Source organism: Macrobrachium nipponense, chromosome 23 (genome assembly GCF_015104395.2).
Source record: "Macrobrachium nipponense isolate FS-2020 chromosome 23, ASM1510439v2, whole genome shotgun sequence".
In the NCBI taxonomy this organism is placed as follows: domain Eukaryota; kingdom Metazoa; phylum Arthropoda; class Malacostraca; order Decapoda; family Palaemonidae; genus Macrobrachium; species Macrobrachium nipponense.
In genome coordinates this window covers 22,393,508-22,411,151 of record NC_061090.1, presented here as the reverse complement: position 1 = coordinate 22,411,151, position 17,644 = coordinate 22,393,508, and the positions used below count along the sequence as shown (strand labels likewise).

Sequence of the window (17,644 nt, the reverse complement as noted above, 5' to 3'; positions counted from 1 at the left end):
TAACTCTGTCTCACCTTTCCCTGTATTAGATATAGAAATCACGCGTCAAAGTGATTATAATAAAATACAACGCAAATAAATAACATGGGCACTACACAGTGTCTGGTAACAAAACACGATTACGGGGAAAACTCCTCTACCAGAAGATTAAGCTCCACGATAAAGAAATCCAAGAATTCCGCGTTCGAACGACAAAACATCAGAAAACATCAATGTACTTTCAAAACGTTTATATAACATTTCATACATATCAAATCATTTCACGATTTATCCATAAATTTATGAAGTTTATGAATTAATGCTATATAGTCTATCTTCATCGTATCAAGTTTTCAGATGGTGGCCTAGGACAAGTTGCAGGTTTTCGAACACGCCAGTCCATCACCTCGTCCAGATGATTGTTGTTAACGAAACTACGACTCAGTATGGATTTCACTCTGTGGCGGACGACAAATACATTTTCAACATATATCATTCTTGAAAGGTTTTCCGACGCAACTTCCAAATCCTGAGCAACCACAAGAAGGTCTTATCTTCAATAAGTGTTAGGATGCTTTGTGAACACAAATTCTGATAAGTTGAATCAAGGAAAGAAAAATTCCTCGAAAACCAAATACTTTTTTTTATTATTATTATTATTTGAGTTTTCGATATCTTTTTGCGTGCCCGTAACTTACAAATCAAACTCAAGAATGAAAATTGAAATCGTCTGGTCAATAAGTAATTTTCAGTGGGAATTTTGAAGTTCTTTTGGTGGAATTAGGTTCAAACTTTGGAGTTTCAGCTGCATCGCTACCGAGTTTCTAGCTTCATAATTTCCTTGTGAAAGTCACAATTTCAAATAATAATTTTTAAAAAAATCGAAACGACGTTTCCCAGTTTCATAGTTTTGAGGGAGTACACTACTTATTTATCGGTATATGTACGTTAATGAAAAAAGAAAACAACGTTTTTAAGTCCTGAAAATTTTGAAGCCTCATGTGTAACACGTGAGTCAACGAACGTTTGACGACGTTTGGGTGTGAGAAATCTGTTAAACAAACGGCATATATATAATATATATATATATATATATATATATATATATATATATATATATATCAGTCGATACAAGGTGAAGGACAATCCTTTATTCCCATTATATGTACTTTTATTGTCGCGACGTTTCAAGACAATAAAAGTACATATAATGGGAATAAAGGATTGTCCTTCACCTTGTATCGACTGATGTTTACTGGTTGATAGAACCGCCTTCAATTTTCACTATATATATATATATATATATATATATATATATATATATATATATATATAATCCTGAATTTATTAATATACGCTGAACAAGACTTTCGAAATTTCAATTCATTTTAGATCTGCACTGGCACTTACATTTACAAACTCGGAAAGAGACCAAAAATTAACAACATAACAACAAGATGGCTTCAGCAAGCTTCAATAAAGTAAGTAAAATACTCTTTTAGTTTTATTTGCTACTACATTAAATTACGGCGATTACTTGTTTAAGTTCCTGCATTTTTCAATATTATTTACAACAAGCTTCAAGAATCAAATAAGATGAAGAGATTTATGACTTTTTACCATTTTTTTATTATTTCAAAAAGATCTCTGGGGCTCTTTCCCCTAAATGCCAACAAGTGCAATTTTTTTCTACTTTATGTCCTAGACGAGTTTAAATTAAGGTTGAATCAAGGCCTAGTTCCTCGTTGGACGAGTGGTTTTCGCGCTCGGCTACCAATCCGGTGGCCCGAAGTTCGATTCTCGGCTCGGCCAACGTGGAATCGGAGGAATTTATTTCTGGTGATAGAAATTCATTTCTCGATATATGGTTCGGATTCCACAATAAGCTGTAGGTCCCATTGCTAGGTGACTAATTGGGTCCTAGCCACGTAAAAATATCTAATCTTTCGGGCCAGCCCTAGGAGAGCTGTTAATCAGCTCAGTGGTCTGGTAAAACTAAGTCATACTTAACTTTTTATATCAAGGCCTGACAGTAGCAGTTTGCAAGTCAATGAAAATCCTTCCCTTTTTATATATATATTTTTTAACTTAACTCAAGCAGAGCTGAGTGAAGCTGAGTGGACTTGTGACAGGGGCAGGCCAGGATAGATCCCTGGACCAAGCAAACGTGAGGTGAGCCCTGCAGCACACCTCCACGCTCATACTTGGCTAATTGCTCTTTCCAAGGGTGGGCTGCGGTTGGGCTCAGCATAATATATCTAACTCTCTCTATGTACACTATATATACTATTATATATACACACCCAAACACATACACATACACGCTATGTTTCTGTCAAAACCTCCACTACGTCCTACCCTTAAACAATACGCTAATTTTGCAGAAAACTGATGTCCTAATTCATTCACAGATTCCGATTTCAAACCCTCTACCAATTTCGCGAAATAACATGCATTACAATCTGAATTACGAATGCAGTAGACTCCAGCAACGACATTACTGTACATTTGTTACTCGTAACTAAAATACTTCTAACTACATACCTATTCATAACAGGTATGTCTAACTTGTCGTTAATTCTGTCACAATAATATATATATATATATATATATATATATATATATATATATAATTATATATATACATATACATATACATACATATACATATTATATTATAAAATAAATCTTGTGAGGAACAAAGCGGTGTCTGATGATTCTTAGCGTCATTAAATTTTTGTGCAGGTTTCTATAATTTGTTCTTCGATATCCTCACATTCTCGTTAATGAAATGTTCGTGATAAGCCAGCTTCACAAAAAGGCATAAATCAGGCTTTCTTCCACCTACCGAACCACCGGACAAGATGTCACAACAGACGAACATTGAGAAGAAAGACAAAAAAATAGGACTAGAGCAAGCCATTAATAGGCCCAACCACCATCGACAACAGAAACTCAGAATCCATGACAACCCGAATACCGGCAAAACAGATATAAGTTATTTTTAATAGTACTGGGAAAATAGTTATAACTTGTGATAACAGTATACCGAGCAGTTTTGGCTTCATTCTATAGCAAAAAGTCTAACCTAATATATATATATATATATATATATATATATATATATATATATATATATATATATATATATATATATATATATAGTCTTAGTAATTGGAAGGCTACTTGGAAATCTTAGCTTGATGATAAATAATAATGCCAAGACCAAGAAGAACATTCTTTATTTTACGAGCTTTCGAGGTTTAAAACCTCATCTTCAGGCTGAAAAATTGACAAGGATGAGAAATCACTAAAAATTACATTCAAATGAATTGTCTTACTAAAAGCTTCAGTAAAAACAAAATAAAACGAACATCACATACAAACTAAAACTAAAAATTACGAAAAAACTAAAACAAACGCAACATATACAAAAACAGAAATAAAAATAAGATGTAAGGTAAACAAACTACCACACTCAAAAACAAAATGGCTAACGACTCACTTTGTGTACCTACGATGAAACTATATGATAGCTAGTTGGATACCGGACAAGTTGTTGTTCAATTCCGGTTTCATCCTCTTAATAAACAGCGACTCTGAAATTAAAAGGTACAGTCTATTTGAGCAAAAAGACAGTACTCTAAAATCCAGGTGAGTGAAAGGAAGGTCTAGCGCTAAACTGTGTTCCCTTATGGCAGAAAAAGGTGGTTTAGAAAGAGGAAACCTAGTTCTAACAGAAAGATCTCTGTGTTCCAAAATTTTGTGTCTAAGCCAGCGGTAACTGGATCCCACATATCGCAGACCACACTGCGAACAAGTAAACAAGTAAACGATACTCGAATTAAGGTCCACAGGAAGAGCAGGCTTCTCCCTCAAAAGTGATCCTACAGCAAAAAGGTTAGTAAAAACAAATCTGAAACTAACTTGACCAAGGAAAGGCAATTTAATGTACTTTACATCTTTACTAGCAGTACTGTACACCGGTCTGGGACAAAATTTCTCATCAAAAAATTTTTTCAGAACTTTGTAAAAAACAAATACGGGATAAGAATTTTCGGAAAAATAATTCTGGAGGAAGACCATGTCTTGAGAATATATTAAAATCCCAACAAACATTAAGCACTATTTATCATAGTACGTATTGAATTGAGTTTATACAACTTTGGTGAAAAACAAAGATAATTCAATCCCAAGCCAGTAAAAGTACTTTTCATATAAACGGAAGTCTCAAATTTACCTCTATTTCTGTGTACCTGATCATCTAAAAATGACAACATATCCTGTTCTGTCTCACAAGTAAAAGAAATATTAGGATGACGAGAATTAAAATATTCAAAAAATAAATCCACGTGTGAACGTTCCCTAAACACAAGGAGTGTGTCATCCACGTACCTACGATAATACAAGGGTTTGAAAGCAACAGGGCATTCAGACATCCAAATCTTTTCACAATAACCCATGAAGCAATCTGCATATATAGATCCAAGGAAATTTCCCATAGCAATTCTATCTATTTGATTATATAATTTACCATCAAAAGTAAAAGTGGCATCAGTTGTAGCCAATTGTAATAATTTTCGCAAATCTACTTTACTAAGTCCAAAAGTTGTTATTTGGTTTTCACAAATGTCACAGTTTCTTAAAAAAAACTGTGACATTTGTGGTAGTGAAACCCTTATTTAAATTTTTAACAAACTTTCTGTAATTGCAAATGAGACTTAAAAATTTTAATCGTAAAAAGGAGGGTGACAATCAGTTAAAGACAGAATCAATGTTCTACGTAATATTAAGAACGATGATAGTATTGTTATTACAAAGCCAGATAAAGGTAGGGGTGTTGTATTGATGAACAGGTCTGATTATTTAGATAAAATGAATGAAATACTCTGACAATACAAATTTTAGGATGTTAAATGTAGATATTGCGAGTCACATTTTGAAATTAGAAGACAAATTAAATAGGATGTTAAGATGTTTGAGAGATAAGATTGGGGAAGTTACATATAGTAATTTATTTGCTTCAGGGTCAAAGCCCGCTTATATGTATGGTCTACATAAGTTTCATAAAATAGGAAACCCAATGAGACCCATTATATCCTCAATTGGCACTTTTAGCTGTTATCTGTCAAAGTTTCTGGTTCCAGTTAAAAAAACCTCTACCTTTTAGTGAGTTTAATGTCCCAAATTCTTCCAGGTTTGTCAAAGAATTGTGTTCTTTCGATTTTAACCAAGATGTTGTAATGGCTAGTTTTGATGTAACCTCTCCTTTCACAAATACCCCATTAAAAGAAACAACTGGCATTATTCCTAATAATATATGTGAAAACAACATAACAACTTTTGGACTTAGTAAAGTAGATTTGCGAAAATTATTACAATTGGCTACAACTGATGGCATTTTTACTTTTGATGGTAAATTATATAATCAAATAGATGGAGTTGCTATGGGAAATTCCCTTGGACCTTTATATGCAGATTGCTTCATGGGTTATTGTGAAAAGATTTAGATGTCTGAATGCCCTGTTGCTTTCAAACCCTTGTATTATCGTAGGTACGTGGATGACACACTCCTTGTGTTTAAGGAACGTTCACACGTGGATTTATTTTTTTAATATTTTAATTCTCGTCATCCTAATATTTCTTTTACTTGCGAGACAGAACAGGATAATATGTTGTCATTTTGAGATGTTCAGGTACACAGAAATAGAGGTTAATTTGAGACTTCCGTTTATAGGAAAAGTACTTTTACTGCCTTGGGATTGAATTATCTTAGTTTTTCACCAAAGTTGTATAAACTCAATTCAATACGTACTATGATAAATAGTGCTTAATGTTTGTTGTGGTTTTAATTTATTTCATCAAGACATGGTCTTCCTCCAGAATTATTTTTCCGAAAATTCTTATCCCGTATTTGCTTTTTACAAAGTTCTGAAAAATTTTCTAGATGAGAAATTTTGTCCCAGACCGGTGTACAGTACTGCTAGTAAAGATGTAAAGTACATTAAATTGCCTTTCCTTGGTCATAGTAGCTACTTGGTACGAAAAAAGTTACAAGAAATACTTAAGCATAGTTTTCCTCAAGTTAGTTTCAGATTTGTTTTTACTAACCCTTTTACTGTAAGATCACTTTTGAGGGAGAAGCCTGCTCTTCCTGCGGACCTTAATTCGAGTGTCGTTTACTTGTTTACCTGTTCGCGCCGTGTGGTCTGCCATACAAGGGATCCAGTTCCCGCTGGCTTAGACACAGAATTTTGGAACACAGAGGTCTTTCTGTAAAACTAGGTTTCCTCTTTCTAAACCACCACCTTCTGCCATAAGGGAACACAGATTAGCTGAGGACCATCCTTTCACTCACCTGGATTTTAGAGTACTGTCTTTTTGCTCAAATAGACTGGACCTTTTAATTTCAGAGTCGCTGTTTATTAAGAGGATGAAACCGGAATTGACCAACTCGTCCGGTATTCAACTAGCTATCTTATAGTTTCATAGTAGGTACACAAAGTGGGTCTTTAGCCATTTTATTTTTGAATGTGGTAGTTTGTTTACCTTTCATCTTGTATTTATTTCTGTTTTTGTATATTTATTTCTGTTTTTGTATGTGTTTACCTTTCATCTTGTTTTTATTTGTTTTTGTATGTGTTGCGTTTGTTTTAGTTTTTTCGTAATTTTTAACTTTAAGTTTGTATGTGATGTTCGTTTCATTTTGTGTTTTTACTGAAGCTTTTAGTAAGACACTTCATTTTAATGTATTTTTTAGTGATTTCTCACCCTTGTCATTTTTTCACCCTGAAGATGAGGTTTTAAACCTCGAAACCTCGTAAATTAAAGAATGATCTTCCTGGTCTTGGCATTATTATTTATCATACATACATACATACATACATACATACATATACATATATTATATATATATATATATATATATATATATATATATATATATATATATATGGTATGTATATATATATATGTGTGTATATATAATTTCCATTCTCTCTTTTATCCTAGGCAGTAAATTATGTACCTGGTAGCTAGTCTACTCGTAATAACGTAAAGTTTTACAAAGAATTACAAACTTTGCCATTGTACAATTACTCCTGTCGTTCAAGGCAATACTCTAGAGTCTAGCGTAACGAGACGCTTTTCACACTGAACGCAATGTTACAAGATACCGAAAAACTACATTTGTGAATTCCCCGATTAAAAAAAAAAAATGATATTTCGTTCCTGATACAGTGGCGCGCATAAACTGTGTACCATAGTTTCCATGTAGAGCCGTGTTCTTTTTCAAATAACCCATATCCTTCATATTAAACTGTGAGATATCGTTATCACTTATCAGTTGTTCTGTCTCGTAAGCAATATTGGCCTAATGATTTTATTGTGACACGAAAACTTGCATCATGGTTGAAAAAAAAAAAAAAAAAAAAAAGTTAAAACTCGAAAATCAAGTAGGGTATATTACTTTATGAAATGGGCAATATCCTGTTTTTTCTCGATGGCATTAGTTAATATGCTTAGAACTACTTGGAAAAATTGTATAAACTGCAACTCCAAATATTTTTCATATTTTTTTTTACTTATAAAATAAATTACTGCATGTACAGTTGGTTCTTAATGGCCCTTGTATAGGCCTAACATACTTTTTCGTACATGTCTAAGCAATTACATACCAATTAACTTTCCGTAAAGTCATAATTAAGCCCACAGCTGGGAGAAGGAAAAACCTAACCTCTGATCATGGGAGGAACGAAGGACTACTCTCAATGAACAAAATGTAAACGACGTCATTTTAACGCCTGGCGAATTTTCATCATCAAACAAGTCGCCTAAATTATTGAAATTCCTCTTGGCGGTTCAAGCCTACAATCATCACTCAACTTACCAAAGTTATTTTGAATGGAATACGGAAAACTGATATGGTCATTTCCAACTGGGAGGTTATAGCCTATAGTTGTCGGGTAGGCCTAGACTAAGGTTAGGCTATTTCACCAGATATCGCTGTTAAACAAACACAACCGAATTAAATATATAGTTTTTCAAGGTACTTGAAAAACGATAAATAAAATTTAAAAAATAGATAAATAAGTCAATAAACATACACATATACCAGACACTTACTTGTTCACAAAGTACAGGAGCTGAATAGGCCTAGGCCTATTCGCCACAGTCATGACTACGGGTTTGGCGGTGAATCTTGAAACCTTCACTATGATTTCAAGTATAATCATATTTTAGGAGTTCGACCCATTACCACTTCTTCATATTCCTTCATCTTGACGTTTCATTACAGTATGTTCATACTTCTGCTTCGTTTTCGAACTTGAAAAAACGTAGACAGCGTCTTCTTCTCCCCTTATCCTCTTGTAAGCATTCTTTTAATGTAAAAAAATCCTTCCATAAAAATCTCTATAGCATTTCATTCCTTTCGTGATACTTCAACCGTTGGCTAATACAGCAGTTCAGAAAAACATACACAAACTAGTAAAAATCAGAACCACAAACTCTTAACCACAACCGGTTCGAGGTAAAGTGACTCAAGTGACTGAAACTGCAACTGCCTTCAAAAAGGGAGACATCGCAATGCGCATGCGCAGTTTATTGCTCGTCTAGAACCTCCTTTTGGATTATACATTTACAAATTTTCTAACGAGCCTGTAGCTTTGTTGTGCTTGCAAGCCCTTGACGGTGTTCGCTAAAAGACCCACCAGTATAACACAGGGGACCTGCATTTGTGAGGAACAAAACGCCATTTGCAATTGTTCCAGTGTCGTTCATATGCGTGCCTCGTTCCTTGGCTTCCACTTAACTAAAAGACTAAGATTACTTTAACCATGCGCAGTTGAGTATGTAAGATGTACGCGTCTCTTAACATGAAATAGATTCAATGACAATATTTTACTATATTCCATTTACATTATTTTTCTTTTACTCGGCAATAAAATTAAGGGGAAACCAGTTTTCCTCTTCCATTCGGAGGTCAAGAACCTCAATAAAATTCGGGGGAAGCCATTTTCCCTCCCATTTGTGGTCTATGCAACCTCAAACTGTGAATACCGAACATTAGTCACAGATTAAAGGTAACTTTGAACTGTGACCGTTGCAGGTCTAATCGTGCATAAGGAGAAAGCCCGCGAAAATGCATCTAACCGTAGTACTATAATTTTTCAGCAAACATCTTGCCGTGGAAGGAGGTGACATATAAGTAGAGTAAACCCTCCCGGTTCTTCATGGATGGAATTACTAGCCCCATTTTCTATATAAGTTGATAATTTACAGTTTACGGTAGGCTTAGGGGCCATCCTAGCGAACGTGAGCTGACAACTGTGGTAGTAGCAACGGCTCCACTCCGGTTATTCGTCCGTACTTCCCAAAAATGGATGGCAGTGTTTATATATATATATATATATATATATATATATATATATATATATATATATATATATATATATATTATTCTTGCAGTCACGTAGAGTCGTAGACCAGAGTAATACCTCGCGACCTTTGTCATCAATGCGCACTAGTAGTTTTGATGTAGGAAATTCGCTAAAATCTGATAAAATTCTGATAACGGTTTGGTAACCAACCATATGACTCCTGGCTCTAGAAGTTCCATAAAATTCATAAGATCTGGGTTTCTGTTCTTGTATGTTAGTCAGTAATGACATGACATATGTACATATTAATATTTACACTTTATGAAAGCATATATATATATATATATATATATATATATATATATATATATATATATATAGGATCATTACCAGGGACCATTCGTGGACGCTCATATCTTCCCAATTTACCTAGAAATTTGCTGACGTAAAAGACAGACTCGTGACCGGGATCTAGCGAGCTCAGAATTCTTCGAAAGAATCCTTACTTATCTTATCAGCTGCCCACCAATATCACGTATCAACATCAGGAAATGCGTTACCGAGTCCATTGTTTATGAAAATCTAGAGTTTAATTAGCTTGCTTCCTGCCAGCACGGGCTCTTGCGCTCTAAAGCTACTAGTCGAAACAAAGCTTTAAAAACAGGTCCAGTTTCAATGCCAGACGATTACGGGGTGTGTTCAGTAATGATGTTGAGAGAATCTCTCTCTCTCTCTCTCTCTTCCTGGGTTAAATGTTCATCTCCAGTAAAGCAAATGCCAATCGCAGTGGCCTACAACTTTTTTTCTTCTTCTTCTTTTTGTTATGTGTGATCCTCTGTTTGTAATGTAACCAGACCATTAGCTGGAAGAAGGCATAGCCTAGAATCAGGGCTTGCCAAGTAACCAGTAGCTGCCGGAAGGTACCTGCTGGTACTATACTTCAGGCTATCACCAACGGTTCCCCACCCTGACTCAACTGCATGCCGGTGCAAGTTTCTGATAATGGAAAGCACAGGGAGAAGAGACATTTATCTCGAAGACTCACTGACCCTCGCGTGAACTATCCCATGATTGGTGTATTACCTCATTAATCCTGCACTAGCCTAGGGCGTAGAAACTTCTTATGTATTTGCGAACAGTTTTCATACTCAGTTATTATTATTATTATTATTATTATTATTATTATTATTATTATTATTATTATCTACAAAAATCTCATGACTCATGGTTGCATGAGTCACTGAAATAGTGAAGAAATCCAGAATGATAGCGTAGATGTATATAAATATATTCACGCTGACATTATCGTGGATTTCTTCACCATTATTATTATTATTATTATTATTATTATTATTATTATTATTATTATTATTTATCTGTGGCAACCCTGATAAAGAAACTGTTCTATACACATTGCGAGTAGAGAATAAATGAGACAAGTGAAGAGCAAAATAAACTTCGAATCGATAACAACTTTAGACTTATTATCTCAAAACTTACGATGACGTTAAGTTCGTTTACATTTTTTCGTCTTTGAATGACGAGCGGGGACATTCTCAAAAATTGCTTTATCTTTCATTATCGTTGAGTTGTTCCAGGTAGAACTTCGTCGCAAACTTTTATAGATAATAATGGTGGTCAGTATACTGCGACATTTACCGCGTTATCGGTGACCCTAATATACTGAATTAACTTGAGATGTTGGAAGTTTATATTATTATTATTATTATTATTATTATTATTATTATTATTATTATTATTATTATTATTATTACCCACACTTATTTTGGAAGCTTATGTCTTTATACATTCGTGAATGTGTATAGTAGACTTTGGATGATAATAATAATAATAATAATAATAATAATAATAATATCACTAACAAAAAACCATTATATTATGTGATGCCATACCTACCGACACATTCAGGGAGAAAAGATATATATAAATAAATATATATATATATATATATATATATATATATATATATATGTGTGTGTGTGTGTGTGTGTGTGTGTGTGTGTGTGTGTATCTTATCAGTTCGATGCAATTTAAAAAAAAATAGAGTGTAATCCCCCCACGTTATTCTTATCAGTGAGGCTTACCTACTCGCGAGATAAACGGCTCCCTTGAAAAAGGACAAAGACATAACCAACCGTTTTATTCGCGCCTGAGACGCCAACCCGGAAGGATAGAACCGTAGTACCAACCATCTTTGCTGTTTTTTAAATCCGCATTGCAAAACTGCGAATTTACCGGCGAAGTCTTATTCAACGTAACACGGAATTATGCAGGGAGTGGCTTTTGCAGACGTAAGATTTTTGTTCTCTCTCTCTTTTGATTTATTTTTATTATTATTATTATTTTCTGATCTTTGATGTTTTTCAGTGAACTGAATCAAAATTATGTTTAACAGAAGTAAACCTGTGTTGCTGATATATAGTTTGGAATTTTTGTGGCTAAATTAAATCTGAGATGGTTGTGCGCATTGCGCGTAATCTGCTCTCTCTCTCCTTCTTCTTCTTCTTCTTCTTCACACACACACACAAATGGAAACTAGCATTGATTACTTACTGAAAAATCCTTTATGGGGCCCTGGGTGACCAAAGCTTAGCGTGTTATGAAACGGAATAGATAATTCAGGCCAAACTCCAAGCGCTAGGACCTATGACGACACTCAGCGGTTGGGAAAGGGACGACGACGTAGGGGTGGCAACCTCATCCCGAAAAGACTGGCTAATTTTTTTTTTTTTTTTTTTTTTTTTTTTTCAGAGATGTTTTATAGCCGTGATCATGATGATCGCCATCGGTGTCATCTTCGGCGGGATACTGTCCTTCATCAACTTCGGATACACCGTGAATGGCTTGATAACCGTTGTTACTGGAGGTGAGTGGCTGTGATTGGCGTCTAATTAATAAATTATTTATTCAACTAATTAGTTCATGGGAAACGAGTGGATGTGGTTGGAATTTAATTGAATAATTGATCAGTTAACTTACTTAGTTAACTAATTAACTGAGACATTAATTAATGAGATTTGAGTGAATGTGACAGACGTTTAATTAATTGATTAATTATTTAATGGAAGTTAAGTGAATGTGACTGGCATCAATTAATTCATTACTTATTTAATTCAATTAATTAATCGCTTAATAAAAAAAGGAATTACTGGTAGGTGAGCGGATATGGCTGACGTTTAATTGATTCTTTTTAATTAATTAACTAATATTGATTTACTTAATTAACTTTTAAATAAGTTTTTGAAGTGAGGGTAAATAGTATGGTGAATGTTACTTTATGGCTTTTTAAGTGGGAGTGAATTAAAGCCACTTACTTTTCTTTGTGGCATTATAAGTGATTTCATAAGTGGGGAATAATAATCTTGAGTTTTTTGTAAAGTAGAAGTGACGTTCAAAATGACACTTAACGCTGCATTGCTATTTTTAAAATTAACTATTTTATTTTCTTTGTTTTACTTATTCTTTTAAATATTGATGCAACAGTGTCCCCCCCATTCTCATCTTGGGGGGCGACTGTTTCTTTTCTGTCCCCCCCTTTACCTGGACAAATAAAAACAAACTCCTTTAAATCCGGCTAATGTTAAAGCACTTGTTTTTTCTGTTGCATTTTAAGACAATTACGTCAATATGTTTATACACGAATTAACATAGGCCGATGCATATTATTTATTCATACATATCTGTCTATATATCTATCTGTACCATACATATATGTATGTGTGTGTGTATTGACAGCTAGGTAGATAGTTTGCTTATCTTTACGATAGGCCTATGTATTAACCTTATTTCAACATCTTGTTTTTTGCAGTTTTGATACTGTTCATCACATTACCACTCAGCATCTTCTTGGCATGGACACATCAAAGCAGTTCTGGGGACACAGTTGGTGGTGGGGGAGAGGCTCCCTCGACCCGGGACCCTCCCCCGGAGTACCGGCACACCTGGCGGAAGGAATACATCGAAACGAGTCCGGAGCAAATACGAGATGAACTCGAGAAGACGCTCAACCAGAAGCCTCCTGGAGAAGCCAAGCACGGGAGCATCCCTCGCCTATGGACGATGGACGTTGAGTTTAAAACTTCCAGGATCAGCTTGCCCGCTGTGGCGCCATCTTTTGAATTAAACAGACATTCTACAGTTTCTACAGTGTCCCTTGCAAGTGCTCCGCCACTGGGAAGTTCCCAAAATAGAGGGAGGTCCGCCTCTCAGTGGACGTCGGTTTCGGTTGGGTCTAGAGGGCGATCGGGAAGTTGCGCCCTCGTACCAGATGACGTTGACGAGGGATTGCCAAGCTATGACGAAGTGCAGAAGTGGTGAAGAACAAACCCAAAGGACGCTGAAGGAATTGTGCATAAACTCCTGAGGCAGGTGAATGTACGAAGCAGATAAATCTGTGTCCTTTGTACGTTCTATGATAGTACCCGACACTTTCCAATATGGCGTTCATTGAAGTTATCATCGTGATACGGTAGACCAATGTAGGCCTTGTGAAACAAGGGTGTCAGACACTACAATAAACTTTGATTGAAGTTTACTTCTGTCGACTTGACGAAAAAATGAATCAGCTTTAGACGATTTATCTCAAATTCGAAATCTAGAGCTGGTAACACAAAAAGATTCTCAATAAAGTGATAAACGAATGCCTACGGTAGACGCATACCATGGATGGTGATCCCGACAATCAAAAATGCCCGACAATCAAAGATGTTTTTAAGTGAATAACTAATTTTGTTATATATTAAGAGGTGATGGCGATTAGCATATAGTTCTAATACCCAAATATTCTGTTGTCTGTGATATTTCTTACCGCATTATTTATTTCTTAAGATTAAACGTCTGATCTTGATTTACCATAACATTCATGAACAATTTATGTTTGAGTTTTCTCTCTATTAGAATTTTAAGGTGTCTAGTTTTAGATCATTTTTACTCTTTTGAATATTTGAAAACCTTCATTTTAAAGTGAATTTGGAAAATAGGCTGTTTTACTGAACCCCTACGCAGAAAATGTGTACAGCCCTACTAGCTATTTCATTCGTACTCAAAGAAAGCTCACTAGCAGCGCGTCAGACCCGAACCACACGCAATAAGCCATATACTACTGTACATCACACACACACACACACATTCACACTTCTTGGCCGAGTCGATAACTCACTGAAGTCCTGATTTCTCCTCAGTCCGCTGGGCGCTGGTTCGAACCCACGAGAGGACGAAATTATTATCAACTAAAAAATTCCCCTACGGTTAACATATATGAAAATATATTAATTCAGAGGTAGAGCGATTTGGATATTAAAGGACATTTGTAGCTTAATGTAGATATATACATATATGTGTGTGTGAATATATATATATATATCTATATATATATATATATAATATATATATATATATATATATGCGTGTCGTGGTTACTCAGCAAAGCGCACCCACCCAAAGAAGTCATAAACTTATTACCAGAACTATCTTAACACTTCATCTTAACACCTTTACTAGCTAGACTCGTTTGATAAGACAGCTCCCTTCGTCCCGGAACATAATTTTTTTCCATAAAAAACCACAAAGTTAATCAAACGATCATGAAATATCAAATGCTTTCCCTTATCAGTTTTATGGCATCCAATAAACCTTTGTAGAATGACGTGTCGATTTTAGCATTTTAATAACGATCTGCCTTGTTTTTCATTGTTTTCTATTGTAGCTTTTCTTGGCGTCAATGAAAAAGTACTTCTCATTGTGTGGTCCGTTTAAGCAAGCAAAACATCATATCAAATTTATTTTAAGAATTAGAATAGTAAAAATTGCACCCACAGTTAAAATCTTTTAAGATTTTGTCTCAACAAAAATCATAAACATTAAGAAAACTCCAATTAACCTACAAAAATACCCTAGATAGCATTAAGAGCAAAAACTTAAAAAGGTCTTATTGCCCTCAAGAACAGAAAAACAATTAAGTCTAAATTGAACAAGAATCAGGGTCTATCACAGTCTACATAAACAGAAAGAAAAAAATCTGGTTCGCCCTAACAAGGAAATTCATGAACGTGTGTTTATTCTCACATTAAGAAACTTATATTAGTCTTGATGAAAAAATAAACTAATTAACCTTGAGAACAACCTCTGTTATGCCTTAAAGGTAAAAATGTTCTGTTACAACAGAGTTCTATCTAATAAAAGGAGCCAAAATATAAAAAGTAAGTACTATATTTCAGAGACCACTGTCTCTCTCTTCAGGTACGTAATGACTGAGAAAAGTTACAGAAAAGGCGGTGTATATATATATATATATATATATATATATATATATATATATATATATATATATATATATATATATATATATACACTTTTTTCATTATTATGAAAAAGAATATGCATATATGAATTACATACATATAATATATATTTATACGTATGTATATATATATATATTATATATATATAATAATATATATTATATATACATACGTACAAATATATATTATATGTATGTAATGTATGTATGCATATTTTTTTTCATACTAATGAAAAAAAAGTGTAGATAAACGCTACAGCCAAGTTCAAACTATATCCCATTTTACAAGCACATCGAGATAAGAATACATATGTAATCTATAAGAAAGACAATGTATTCTTCCGTCGCTTGATGTATTGTGTACTTTTTATCAAGCACGAACGAATAAATAATTGTAAAATAAAAGAAAGAAAAAATTACGAGCCTAAGAGCAAGGCACTGTGACGTCACAGGGACGCTATACATCAATTTACGATCTTGTTGACAGTACAGTGATTGAGGTCGCTTCATGAATAATAGCAATAGATATAGAGCAATTGAATAAATGAATAAATAAAAAGGAAGGAAGGAAGGAAGAGTACGCCTTGTGACCTCACAGAACACTACATCAATATTATTAGTGCAATGACTGAAGCCTCTTTGTAAAGATGAAATCACAAAATGCAAGTGGTGGCGTGATAGGTATGGTCTTGATCTGCCACCTCGGTGACCGCAAGTTCGATTCTCGGGCATTTCATTCAGGTGTGAGAGATGTGTATTTCTGGTGATAGAAGTTCACTCCCGAGGTGGTTCGGAAGTCAGGTTAAGCTGTTGGTCCCGTTGCTGAATAACCACTGGTTCCATGCAACGTAAAAACACCATATAAACAAATGGCAAGTAAACATACACATAAATTGATAAACAAAGCAAGAAAGAAATAGATGTGATGTATGAGTACACAATACTTTTTTAAAATATATAGTACTACGCCTCTAGCATATTAAAGCCGTGGTTACGTCATTCATCACCTAAATTGTTGGAAAGAGAGGTTTCTTAATCATAGTTCAGGTGAATGTTTATTTAGGCTGAAGGTTGCCGAGTACTGCATGACACTTGTACGAGGAAAAAAGTAAAACGGAAATACCTTAGCAGAGAGATAAAATTTGCCGTGAATTAGTGAACTGAACTAAGTAAAGAGGAGAGATTAAATTCTTTTTGTGCAATGTAAAGGACAGAAAGATAAATTTGAGTATAGTCCTGGCGAGAAAGAGAGAGAGAGAAAGGGAGAGAGAGAGAGAAAGGGAGGGAGAGAGAGAGCAAGGGAGGGAGAGAGAGGGAAAGGGAGGGAGAGAGAGATATGTCAAATTTCCTGTGAACACATAAAGAAAAGGGAGAGATTTGAGTATAGGACAGAGAGAGAGAGACAGACAGAGAGGGAGAGATAAAATCAAAACTTAAAGAAAAAAACAAATCTCAGTGAACGAGAAACAGGCAGACAGACACTCAGACAAACAAAATCCAATGTTTGTAGTCTGGTTCTGAGCCTCTGAATTTGAAAGCTTTAAAAATCACTCTCAACAGCTGATGTAATTTCAGTGTAATTCCTCGATGTAATTTCCTGTCATGTTAATGTAAACATAATCTTTTTCATATCAATTTATCGTCCACTTACTGATAAGTTCCGTAATTACTTCCGGTACCAATGTACACAAGAAATTATTTATGTCTTATGTTTCTAATGTTTGTCTTTAAAAACAGGAGGGTAGGCGTGACTTAGCGTCCCTATCTGAACCCCGCCTGGAGGATTGATTGAGTGATTATGATAAGTTACGTATACCGTTAGTTTAACCAGACCGCTGGCCCGAAGGATTAGATATCTTTACGTGGCTAAGAACCAATTGGTTACCTCGGTACGGGCCCTACAGCTTATTGTGGGATCCGAACCACATTATATCGTGAACTGGATTCTGAATCACCTGAAACAAAT

General features: G+C 34.7%; 1 protein-coding gene across 3 annotated transcripts; it reads left to right on the top strand.

Annotated features, from left to right (window-relative positions):
* Positions 1-429: 429 nt before the first annotated feature.
* LOC135199428 (uncharacterized) lies at positions 430-14,356 on the top strand. 3 transcript variants are annotated; one of them, XM_064227463.1, is made up of 4 exons: positions 430-526; positions 1,372-1,460; positions 12,132-12,246; positions 13,189-14,356. In XM_064227463.1, exons 2-4 carry the CDS (start codon positions 1,437-1,439, stop codon positions 13,695-13,697), a joined length of 648 nt encoding a protein of 215 aa, XP_064083533.1. In that variant the 5' UTR covers positions 430-526; positions 1,372-1,436; the 3' UTR covers positions 13,698-14,356. The 3 variants fall into 3 exon arrangements, with proteins under 3 accessions (XP_064083533.1, XP_064083541.1, XP_064083523.1); XM_064227471.1 differs by having other exon boundaries at positions 460-484; XM_064227453.1 differs by lacking the exons at positions 430-526; positions 1,372-1,460 and adding an exon at positions 11,514-11,671.
* The last annotated feature ends 3,288 nt before the right edge of the window (positions 14,357-17,644 follow it).

What these genes read in the sequence shown, in the direction of transcription:
- LOC135199428 (XM_064227463.1), top strand. Translation starts at nt 1,437, where the DNA reads ATGGCTTCAGCAAGCTTCAATAAA. An exon ending in CTTCAGCAAGCTTCAATAAA is followed by an intron (nt 1,461 to 12,131) that starts GTAAGTAAAATA and finishes TTTTTTTTTCAG; the next exon opens with AGATGTTTTATAGCCGTGAT. An exon ending in GATAACCGTTGTTACTGGAG is followed by an intron (nt 12,247 to 13,188) that starts GTGAGTGGCTGT and finishes TGTTTTTTGCAG; the next exon opens with TTTTGATACTGTTCATCACA.